The sequence below is a fragment of the Ambystoma mexicanum genome, chromosome 3q, assembly GCF_040938575.1.
Source record: "Ambystoma mexicanum isolate Mex_15411 chromosome 3q, UKY_AmexF1_1, whole genome shotgun sequence".
NCBI lineage: Eukaryota > Metazoa > Chordata > Amphibia > Caudata > Ambystomatidae > Ambystoma > Ambystoma mexicanum.
This window is the reverse complement of record NC_090926.1, coordinates 58,810,274-58,822,313: the sequence shown is the minus strand read 5'-3', so window position 1 is coordinate 58,822,313 and position 12,040 is coordinate 58,810,274. Positions and strand designations below refer to the sequence as shown.

Here is a 12,040-nt window from a genome sequence, read left to right as displayed (position 1 = left end):
CCCCGTCTTTCTCGGAAATCAAAAAATAAGGGGAATACCATCCCTTGTTCCTCTCCGCTACAGGCACCAGTTCTATAGCGCCTTTCTCCAGCAGGGCTTGAATTTCCTGCGCAAGGAGCGGATCCGGACACTTCAAAGAGAGGTTCCCCGGTGGATTGTCGCGAGGCCTGTGCCGAAAGGGAAGACAGTAGCCGTGGGCTATGATCTCCAGAACCCACACATCTGAAGTAATGGCTTGCCACTCTACAAGATGCAGCGTCAGCCTTCCCCCAACCGGCGAACCATGGGACATGGCCTCATGACTGAGTAGGAGTGGCTGCGGCGTTACCTGAGGGCAAAGAGGCAACTGCCCGAGCGGCCTTGGCACCACGGGTACCCTGTCGTCCACCTCTGGTACCCCTGCGCTGGCCTCTTTGACTGCCAGCCCCTCTCGCTTTACTGAAGGACGAGTAAAAGCGAAAGGAACCACCCCTCCACTGCTGTCCCCTAGGACGAAAAGGCGGAGGTTGGCGAACTGCAGCGCCCAACGACTTCGCTGCAGCTTTTGAGGTCTGCAACCTCTCAAGGCTCTCGTCAGCCTTGCTGCCAAAAAGGTGTTCACCGTCAAAGGGCATGTTGAGGAGCCGGGACTGCACATCAGGAGCAAACCCCGACTTCCGCAACCACGCAAACCTGCGTATCACGGTGCTCGCCGCCATGGACCTACTGACGCATTCAGCCAAGTCCAGACCCGACTGAACGGACTCACACATGGCATCCTTACCATCCTGGACCATAGCAAGGAAACCATCCCGTTCATCCCCTTCGGGAATATGTTCAGCCGCTAACGCAACACAGTTCCACAGAGTGTGCGTGAAACGTGACAAGGCACAAATGGAGTTGGCCGCCTGAAGCGCCATACCACCAGAAGAAAACACTTTCTTCGCCCAGCCATCAAAACGCTTGTCGTCCCTATCAGGAGGGATGGTAGGGTACGACGCCTGCTTTGCCGGGGCCGCCTGCACCACCAAACTTTCCGGAGTGGGGTGCCTGGTCAAGTAGCAGGGGTCGCTACTGGCTGGACGGTATTTACGCGACAAGGACTTGCCCACCGCCGGGAGACTCTCCGGAGCAGTCCAAGCCGCCGCCACCCTTCTCTGTAAAGCCATATGGAACGGCAGTACCGGGTCAGTTGGGGGACCAACATCCAGGATGTCCGTCAGGTCATCCTGCACAAACTCCCCTGGGGGAGCAGACCATCCCAGATACTCAGAAACCCTAGCCATAAGGCGCCGGTACGAGGAATCGGCATGGGAGCCAGGCTCAGGCCTACAAAATTCCACCTCCGGAGAGGTGTCCAGTCCACTGGCATCATGCAGAGACTGCCTCAAATCGTCAAACTGACTATGGCCCGAGACAATGTCATCTGGCACCTGACGAGGAACCAGGCCATCAGAATCCTCATCCGCCTCTGAAATATATTCCAGGTGGCGAAAAGAAGGCACCCGAGAGTGCCTGCTCTTAGCCAGAGCCTTCCTAGGGGGTACACCCGAGACACGGGGCACCTCCGACACGAAAGGCGTCGATGGCGTCGAGCGAATCGGCGCCGCCGTCGAGAAAACCGGCAACGGCGCCGAGAGGATCGGCGTTGACGTCGAGGAAATCGGCGTCGACGTCGAGGAAATCGGCGTCGACGTCAGATGCAGCGCCTCCAGTATCGGCGGCGTCGACACAGCCCTCGAACCCGGAGCCCCGAGCGTGTCCCTCGACGACCTGACCGTCGACGGCTTCGACTTCCTCGGAGCCGGAGCCTCGAGAAAACCTGTCGACGCCCTCGACGCCTCAGACGTCGATGTCTTCCTCGAAGACATCACAGGTGCACACGGTCTCGATCGCGTCGAGGACCGGGACCTGGAACGGGTACGGCGAGAACGAGCCTCCTTGTCCGAACGGGACCTCTCCCGTGACTCGTGCCGACCACTCTTGCGAGCGGTGGCTCTCGACCTCTCACGGCCGACCCCACTCGGGGGCGCGGACGGTTGAGTACCCTGCGACTCAAGAATCGCCAACATCTTCTTCCCGAAGGAAGCCCATTCCTCCGGCGTCGCACGGCTGGTGGGGTAACCGACGTGCCGGGCAGAGTCCTCTGAAGAGGACCTGGAAGGCGACCGGTGTCGGCGCTTCCGAGAATGCCTCGAAGAGGCTGAGGAGTGGCGAGACCGACTCCTAGAAGAAGACCGACGAGACTTCCAACGAAGACGCGGAGAGTCACCCCTCGAATCATCCGTCGAAAGCCCCGCCGACTTCGATATCCGGGGCTTGGACACCCGACCTACCGACAATTTCTTCTTACGCTCGCGTAAGGCCTTGGACGTGAGCGACTGGCAGTCGATAGTCATCCGTGTCGTGGGCCTCCCCGAGGCACCAGAGGCAGGCGTCGTGCGAGTCAGTCACCGACATCTTGGACCCACACTCCCCGCACTTCTTAAAGCCCGGACGCGGGGTTGAAGACGAAGTGGAAGACATCGCCGAAGGAAATTCACAAACGAACAGGTTCGAAGAACCAGAAAGAACAGAACTCCAAAGAGTCGAGGCTTAGAACCGAGAAACACGAAGCAACACGTTCGCGGAAAAAACGGAACTGAGGCTACAGGCGTCGTGCGTCCTACTTATCACATCGGATGACGTCGGAGGAGGTCCTCGACGTCGGCGCATCGACATCATCGACGCAGACGCCGGAAAAGTTTCCGAAGCAGCACAGCTGTGGTGATTACCTGTCATAGATATGGAATACGTCGGAGGACCCAATCCCCTCGAATTGGGATTACACCTGCAACGTGGTTGATGTATGCAGACGATACAGTCCTCACGGATAGTCTGAAGATTGGGCTACAAAGTTTCCTTGATGCCCTCCAAATCTAAGCAATGGCTAACAACCTTGTCAAACGCCACCAAGACCAAGGTAATGATACTGGGGCAAAGAAATAGAATGAATACGACTTGTCTGGAAGTTGGGCGACACCAGACTAGAAGTAGTTGAGAAATATACACACTTTGGCTTCCCCATATATACAGCCCCCACAAACAGCCTACAGGGATTATATTCAAGGGAAAGTCATGAGAAAATGGGCGGCAATCACAGATATTTAGCCACACATAGTGGGAACAACTACCAGCATAATCCTGGGGCTGATTTATGGCCTGGAACTCCTCGCTCAACACCATGCAGGATGGTTGGATAAACTGGAAGGGAAGATGCTAAGAATTATATTGGGAGTCCCTAGGTCCGTCCCGGTGGAGGCTCTCCGTTTAGAATTAGGTGTGCAGTAACAGAGCCAATTGGTGCGTTACTGGCCCTAGAAATGGTCTGATACTTGCAAGCCTCTTTGCAGGAAGGTTTCATGCCCCATTGAAAACAGTACATGATCACTTTGATATCAATTTAGAGATTGATACCAGCTCTAACCTGACTTCAAGCAAAATTGGTCCTGAAGTGTATAATAAACTGAAATCTAAAACACAAGTCTGAATAGGCCAGGTTCTACTGCCCAGATCAGCAGGAAAAAAAGATATGCCTAATATAGTAGACAGGGCTTTTTATATATTAAGCCCTGTAACTATATAACCAAGATCTGTAGCAAAGAACTACCCAGATTTGCAAGTTCCCTGCTTTAATATATTAACATCTGAATACACAGGGGCCTGGAGCGGAGTACCTAGCTACATGAGATTGTGAAGGCTATGTAAAACAGGCAGAATCAGCCAGACACATACTGACGCAGTGTTCCGACTGAGCAATATCATAAGGTTTACAATTAATTTGTGCAATGTATAGAGAATATACAGGGATATCAATTCTGGAACACGTTAACGAGGGCTGCCTCTCGGATGATAACTAGTGCAGCACATTGTGTGTGGAAAAAGACAACATAAGATAGTTTTATTGCTTGAATAATTATTGGCCATGATCAATTTACACAGAAATTACAAAATCATTAATTAGAGAACAGTATATTTTAACAGTGTATCCTCCATCTTAACTTTTAGATGAATGTTGGTTTTATTAAGGTTATTCTAATCGGCTGCATTTTATATTTTCCTATTCTTGATTAATAACTGTGCTTAAGGTTTTGTTTAACCAAATGCACAATAAAAAGAAATTCAAACACTACATGTCACATTAGGGATAGTATTACAGTCACACCCATGTCGACATCCCCTTTTCGATCTTCGAAAATAAGATGCAATAGTGTGCGATTACCACTAGATGTCGGACTATATGAACAGCATGTGATTCTAAGCAGATTCAAACATCAGAAAAATATGTTACCACACAAATTCCACAAAATCAAAGCCATGTATTGCATTTCTGTGTATCCCAAGAGACAGCAAAAAGAATCAGATTTTGTTTTAGATTTCAGTCGTAGCAGAAAACAAAGCAGTTCATACATCGACTAGTTTCATTGGGTGTTAACGTTTTTTATTCCCTTCTAGTGTGATGTTTAGAATGGGCTTTGTTAAGCAGTTAATTGAGGGTTAGAAAGCCCACCACCTAAGCAGAGGTTTGCTAAATCAGAGCAAAACATTGTCTAGACTGGCTTTAAAAAGTAATGGTGGAATTTTAAAAAAAAGTGTACCACAAGTTGAGGCAGGTTCGTCTGGGACATCATTTGGCTTTAACAGTTTACCACGAGTAAACAATCACCTACGCTGTATAATGCAGGACAACTATCTCTGCGCACAACGGCTAGAGAGACATTTTGCTCATCAGTACAGGAGTGTTGGAAAGGCTTCACATTTGTACTGGGCACTTCCCGAATGTAAAATCTTACCCATGTATTAAAGAGAAGTAAGTCTAGAAATCTCCAAAAGTGATGATCTGCACAGATAAACTCCAGAGCACTCAACTGCCAAGCCTGAATATCCAACCGGTCAAGAAAGAAATGCAGCACACTAGGAGTCCACTCAAATAATTTTTATTTCTGCAATAAGAAAAGTCATGATGGTTTCCTGTGGATGTTGTCAATGATGGAACTAAAGGTGGCCGTCCACATTCAGACCATCTGGAGGTTTGGGGGAGGGAGGGGGCGATCAGCTCTCCTCTTCTGAAAGAGATAAAAACAGTGTGAGAGGTTGAACAGGGAGCTCAGCTAAAATGGTCACAACGTGTGCTTGTATATTCAGTCCGGTACAAAGCAGAGAACCTCACCATTTAAATTGTTCAGTATGCTTAACCCCAAAAGGCTTTGTAGTATCAGATTCCCATCCTTGGCTCACACCCATCAGAACTGAATTTGCCCAACCACATCTAAACTAGCACTTCGTGTGTGGTTAAATTTACATCCTGTACACCGCTTTGCATGGCGGCCCCACCCAGGCATAGAACCAGCACATAACAATTCAGAGGGTGGCACAGTGTTCACTAAACAAACATTTATTACATGCGCGCACACAGTCATGGCATTTGTGGCAGGATGGGTTTGCTGGGTGTGCTCCAGACCATATTCTACTTTTACCTGTCGAAATATAATTTTTGTAAGCCTGGCCATATGTCTTATCGGACCAAGAATGTGAATGGCCAAATGTCACGGTTTACGCTTTATCATACATACCCTCTGCTTCTTCCTCCTCCTCATCATCATCATCATCATCCTCATCAGAGCTGAAAGTACCCTCAGGCAGGCTGTAGATACGGATCACTTGCTGAAAGGAAGAAAAGATCCATGAGAACCAGTGTCTTGTACCTGCATTCGAGTACACTCAGTATGCCAACAAAATAAAGAAAAGTAAATACTAATGACTTAGTAAAATTTCACCCCATAATATTTGTTACAGGATATATCAATGAAGGAACACGTTACTTACCTGGTTCGCCAGTAGGGGTCTGGCATGGATTCACATGCTCATGAATATTTCCCGTCAGGCCGCGAATCCTCGGTAAAAGAAAAAACAGTTTCACTCTTGTTTATAAACTGTCTTTCTCCTATAAACCAATCACTGAGCTCTGGGTCATACTGCCCTCAGCCAATGACTGCAGTCTCCCTAAGCCCCTCCTCTGGCAGCCATCTTCAGATTTGGTAGCACGTAAAGTGGCAGTATGACCAAGAGGGGCAGGAGGGAGGGTTCACATGTGAATCCATGTCAGACCCATGCTGGAGAACAACAGTTATAGGTAAGTAACTTGTTCCTTCGCCAGCATGGGTCTGGCATGGACTCGCATGCTCATGAATAGAAAATACACAGCAGTACATACACAACCATGGGAGGTGGCAAGGCTCAACAGAAGCAATTACTCTTACCTCCTCACCAGGCTCACCTTCAAGCGAACAGGTTGCAAAGCACTGCTTGGCAGACTCTGGACTATCTCTGGAATCCCTGTCAACGCAGTAGAATCTCGTGAAGGTGTGCGTATACCTCCACATAGCAGCCCTGCAGATGTCCAGGAGAGGCACATCAGACAGGAACGCCGTTGTTGCAGCTATCGCTCTGGCAGAATGGGCTCTCGGACGGCCAGGCAGCGGTCGGTTTGCCAACCAGTGACAATGAGTGATGCAGCCGGAGAGCCACCTGGAGATAGAAGCCTTGGACAAGGCCTTCTTATGGTTCGCAGGACCAAAGTTCACAAAAAGCGGATAAGATTTCCAGAAACTCTTTGTGCGGGCCACAACTTCAGCGCTCGAGCCACATCCAACGAGTGCAAAGTCCTTTCAGCCGGCGACAAAGGCGGCGGAAAAAGACTGGTAACACCAAGGGCTTGCTCAGATGAAATTCCGACAGAACCTTGGCCATGAAGGAATGGTGCCTCCGCAGCACCACCCTCGTCTCGTGGAAAGTCAAGTAAGGCTGCTTGCAGGACAGGGCCTGGATCTCACCCACTCTCCTGGCAGAGGTGATGGCCATGAGAAAAGCGGTCTTCCAAGACAGGAACCTGAGCAGCACTTGATGCATCGCCAACCCCCCCCCCCCCCCCATGAGCCTAGTCATCACAATGTTGAGTTCCCACGCCAGGGCAGGCGGCTTCACCGGTGGGAACTAACGTAACAGTCCTTTGATGAACTCCTTCACTAGACGGTGCAACCAAAAGAGAAGACCGCCCCGGAGACCTGGTGTAGCAGGAAATAGCCGCCAGATGCACCTTGACATGAATTCCATGTAGTCTCAGACGGCCCACCACGGGAGCCAGGCACTTCGTAAAGACTCCGGGCGCCAACTTGAGTCCAAAGGGGGAGAGCCTTGAACTGGTAGTGCTTTCCTTTTACGACGAAGCACAGGAACTGGCAATGTTTTACATGAATGGGGACATGGAAGTAAACGTCCTCTAGATCAAACGACGACCGAAGTCTCCCTGCTCCAGTTGGCCGAGCACGTGCTGCAACGTGACCATCCTGAACATCTGGGACTTGATGTACTTGAGTCGTCGTAGATAGAGAATGGGCCCCCGGTCGTCTTTCTTACCAGAAAGTATCTCGAGTAAACTCCAGAGCCCCAGAGTCGCTTCTGAACCAGCTATATTGCCCCTTTTCTTAACATGGCCCGAACCTCCAGCAGAAGCGGAGGGATGTGTTCCTGCCAGGCCACCGGTGGTATTCGCGGACACTTTTCGCTGAAATTCTGTGTCCGTGAGCAAGAGCGTCAAGCACCCATCGATCGATGGCGAGGGTTTTCCCCCACGTTGATGAATTTCGCCAGCCAGCCTCTGACCAGGGTCCAGCTGTGGGGGCCCGGCATCCCAGACAGTTCAGTCCTGCTTGGAGGCTGGCCTGCCACCCTGGGAGCCTTGACGACGGCGGCCACCGCCGAAGGTCTTGAAACGACACCAATAGGCTTCCTGGGTCGTGGAACAGGAGGGTTGGTGGTAAGAGGACGATCCACTTCCCAAACTCTTCGAAGATCAACCAGACTTCCCTCCTGAGGGACGAAAGGATGGACAGAGCTGTTGCAGCATGCCCAGGGCACGGGCTGTCTGTCTTGATGGCCTGAAGAAATTCATCAACAGCCTCACCGAAAAGATTGTCTCTGAACTGCATGTCCAGGACCCTCGTCTAAAGTTGGTGGCCTTCAGCCAGCCACGAGGACAGAGGCATACCCGGTTTCCCATCTGGCAGAACCCAGTGTCTGCAATGTCCAGGGCCACAGTGATGTCTGGTCTGACGCCACTTCACATTCCTGAAGGATCGCCATTGCCTCTACCCCGCTTGTCCTCTGGGAGGAAATACAGGATCGGAGCCATTTTGTACCATAGCTCCCAGTTGTACCTGGCCTTGATAGCCAAGGCGTTGGCCACCTTGACCGGCGTGGCCAGGTAAATGACCCTTCCTTCCTACGGCGTCCAATTTCTTCCCCTTGCCATCTGGGGGGGACAGAGGTTGATGACTGGTTGGACAACTTTTTCCTAGCCGCTGCCGAGACCACGGAGTCTGGTGATGGTTGTGACCACAGACATTTGGGTGCAGACTCGACACTTCCTTTTCCAGTCGGTCCCTCTTCACTGGGGCTGAAGCGGGGTTCTTCAGAAGCATCAGCCCCTCATTCTAGACGTCATCCAGGAGCGGTACCGAGAGAATGGTCTTCCTTTTCGCCTCCTGGTGCTGGTGCAGAAAGCCTTCCTTTTTCTTCCAGGGTGAGCTGGAAGAGTACTGATGCACTGGCGATCACCGAGTGGAAGGATCCCACTTTGTTCGGCGGAGAATCTCTTGGTGGCAGAGAAAGTCTGTCGTAGCCGTGTCTGTCCCTGTATCCCTAGCGGTGGGAGGGCAGTGACAGTTTGAGTGGAGGCATAGGGTGTCTCCACCTTTTCTTCGGTGGTGGGGGCCCTGGTGTCAACAGGGTCGTCACGGGTGGTTTCGCTGGTGGTGCTGTCAGCATCCTCTTCTGAAACTCCGACACCAGTGTATGGAGGGTCGAGATAAAATCCTGTGACAGATCTCAGGGAGGTGCCTGGGGAACAGGGTCACTGGCCCAGTGCCTATGTCGTTCCAACCTCCGGCGGGCAACTCCTCGACGTTCTCTGGGATGATGTGGACGCAAACTATGTCTTCCTCGTCAGATAAAGAAATATCCGTGCCCTGTGGCTCTTCCAGGCCCTCCGCCCCACCCCCTTCTTTGGGTCCTGAGCTGTTGGTTTCGGGCTGAGGTCCTGCATCCTCCTCTCCGGAGTCTTTTCCACTGTTTTGGCAAGACTCCCGCCTGGGAGGAAGGGCCACCCTGACCGCCACCGGGGTATCCTGAACCGGGTCAGCCCTTTTCACCTCCGAGAGGGCGGCAGCAACCAGCTAGATAGAAGAGGACATTTTGGTCTGGATCACCTGGGCCTTAACTGGCAGGATGGAGACCTTTTCCTGCTTGGCCTTCTCCGGTCTCATCGCAGCTTCCCCGGGGTAGTCGACTTTCTCTTCGACGAAGAGCTGGAGCGATGGCTGGAGATTGAGGCTGATGGAGATGAACGTGCCCTGACCGTTGCAGGGCCCACTTGCGCGGCAACCCCGACGGAAGCAGACTTGGGGTGCTTGGCCTCGTCTTGGGCCCCCACAGATGGAGCACCCTCAAAGGACTTAGAAGCCCACTCTGGCTGGATCCGGATGAGGCATGCCCCTGTGGACCACATGGGGTAGAGGCCCTGGCTTTGAGCCACACCACCAGTCGAACGTGCCGATCCTTCATTGTGCACTTGGAGAAGCTACGGCAGATCTCACAATCTTCTTCCTTGTGCATCGAGTGAAGACAATACAGGCACTGGGAATGGTCAACGTCCATGAAAACATTCTGCAAACCGCAGCTGGTGCAGAGCTTGAAGATGGAAGCCCAGTCCTCCTCTTCCGACATGATTCAGTGCGTGTAGGCCTGATCGCCTTCTGGAAATTTCCAATAAGAAAACACTCGACGATACTGCCCTTGAGGGGCCATGAAAGATGCCGAAAACAGATCCCTGTTAATCGGATGAATAAACAATGGAGCACACGGGCTGAACTGAACAAAAATAGGTTTTTCCTAGTCAATAAAAGCACGAAAAACGCAGAAAGCTCGAAGAGCGAAACACAAGGACACCCAACACTTGAACGTGTGGTAAAAATCTGAAGACTGCTGCCAGACGAGGGGCTTAGGGAGAGGGCAGTCATTGGTTTGGGGCAGTATGACCCAGAGCTCAGTGATTGGTTTATAGGAGAAGCCAGTTTATAAACTAAAGTGCAACTTTTTTATTTTACCAAGGATTCCGGGCCGGACGACGGGGAATATTCATGAGCATGTGAATCTATGCCATACACCATGCTGGAGAAGTACTGCAATGCACATTTTGTTTTATCCCTCAAGCCCAATGCACCGTGGATAAAGGGAAGGCAATATTGCACTACAGCAAGATTTTGGGAGTTTTGGGTGTGGCTGTGTAATTCAAACAGTCATTGGGGCTTTCCGAAGTAAATGCAATCCTCAGGCACAAATTTCTCGTTGGGTTGGCATGTAGAGAAAATGCAAACAACAAGGCCTGGTCTGCCGAATGTGAAAGAATTCTTTTAGCAAATTTCCCTCCATAGTTCTATGGACCCCCACATTTTTTGCTTTTGAGCCTCTGACTTTACAGGGAAGTGAGGCCTTCAGTTGCACTCCCCTGGCTTTTTGCTCATTTCGCTATGAGGCAATAGATCAATCTTTTTAACCTTTACCTTTTAAGTAACTTACCAGTGCACACAGCATCTTACAATGCAGTGCAGTCAGTGTTAGGGAGTTTTACTAAAGTCCACCTGTGGTAGTACTGTCCAAGACACTAGTGTACAGGGCTCCAATTCTTAGATTTAGGACTGAACTACCCAAAAGGTTTGGTACCTATGGCTGAGCAGCCAGGCCCATTTCTCTAAAGTCCACCCATAAGCTTTATAAAACTATACCTTAGGGGCAAGAGAGTAAACTCTTAATATAAAAGGCTGTATCATCTGATATTATGGTAGCAATGACAGAGCAGCCAGGCTTATTTTAGGCGGGAGAGTAGGCTGCAGTTTGGCACAAAGAACATGTAGCATACATATGTACCAAAAACAAAAAAAATATTACACTTTGGTATTGTAAACGGTTTATTGTAAGCCCTACATATGCCGTTTGGCGTTCGATGTTTTATGCATCGAGCCAATGCATGTTGAACACGCTGTAGCAAAAGGTTGGACCTGATATAATCTCCAACCACTAAAAAGGAAGCTTGGCCAGCTGCTGCTGATTCTATCATTTTGTTGTAGCTGCGTACAGTAGAGCATAAGATTGGAGGGCACCTGGGTTGCAGATTGAAGACGCAGTTGCCCTGGTTCTTTAGCCCCAAGGAAGACTTTTGTGGAGGTAAAACTAGGATGACTATTTAGGCCACTGTGGCCTGGTGAATCTATTATTACACTAGGTCCAGTATAAAACTGTTCTGCACTTGTAGGCACCTAGTTGGTCTCAGCATCAGTTTTTAAGATGCAATAATAGAATGTATCTATGATAGTGGTGTCTACTGTAATTTGGTTGTGGACTACGGGTTCAGGGGAATCTTACGATTACTACGATTTATGTTGACTGTGGGAATATTCACATTTTTAAACGCCTCTAAAACCAAAAAGAAGTTTTGGTATGCTGGGCCTAGTGTAGGATCGCAACTTGTAAGTGGTATATTATTTGAACCCTGCGTATAAAAACGTTTTTCATTGCTCTGTTTTTGCATTATTTTCCTGTTGCTTAGCTTATTGAGATGTTTCTTGCTCAAGATTTGTAAAGCGCATGGCAAACTAAATCGCTTCTAGACGTTTCCATTAAGAACTGACGAAGATGCAGAGCGAAGTAGGAAAAACAATACATTCGAATTTTTCAGAAGCATAGGGGACGAGCGAGGATCTGGGCTCCCAAGTAAGGGCATTCTAGATTCACAAGTTGTGATGAGAAACCTGGGTATAATTAAGATTTATGAACCCTGCCCTACGTCTGCAGAGGAGTTCTGAGCTCTGAAGACCGAGTTATAGGCTTGAGCATAGCCAGGGCATTGAACAAGCCCTAGGGGATCATACCTCCTGGTACTTTCCAAAAGCGGGCCCCGTCAAGCTAT

General features: G+C 50.1%; 1 protein-coding gene across 5 annotated transcripts in view; it reads right to left on the bottom strand.

The window, feature by feature from the left end:
- Nucleotides 1-4,939: 4,939 nt before the first annotated feature.
- Nucleotides 4,940-12,040, bottom strand: part of EIF3D (eukaryotic translation initiation factor 3 subunit D) — a 202,473-nt gene continuing 195,372 nt past the window's right edge. For all 5 annotated transcript variants that reach the window (XM_069653086.1, XM_069653081.1, XM_069653084.1 and 2 more), the window contains 2 exons: nucleotides 5,592-5,682; nucleotides 4,940-5,084 (listed from right to left, as the gene is read on the bottom strand). In XM_069653086.1, the coding sequence (XP_069509187.1) occupies nucleotides 5,071-5,084; nucleotides 5,592-5,682 (105 nt within the window). In that variant the 3' untranslated portion in view covers nucleotides 4,940-5,070. The remainder of the gene's footprint in view (nucleotides 5,085-5,591; nucleotides 5,683-12,040) is intronic.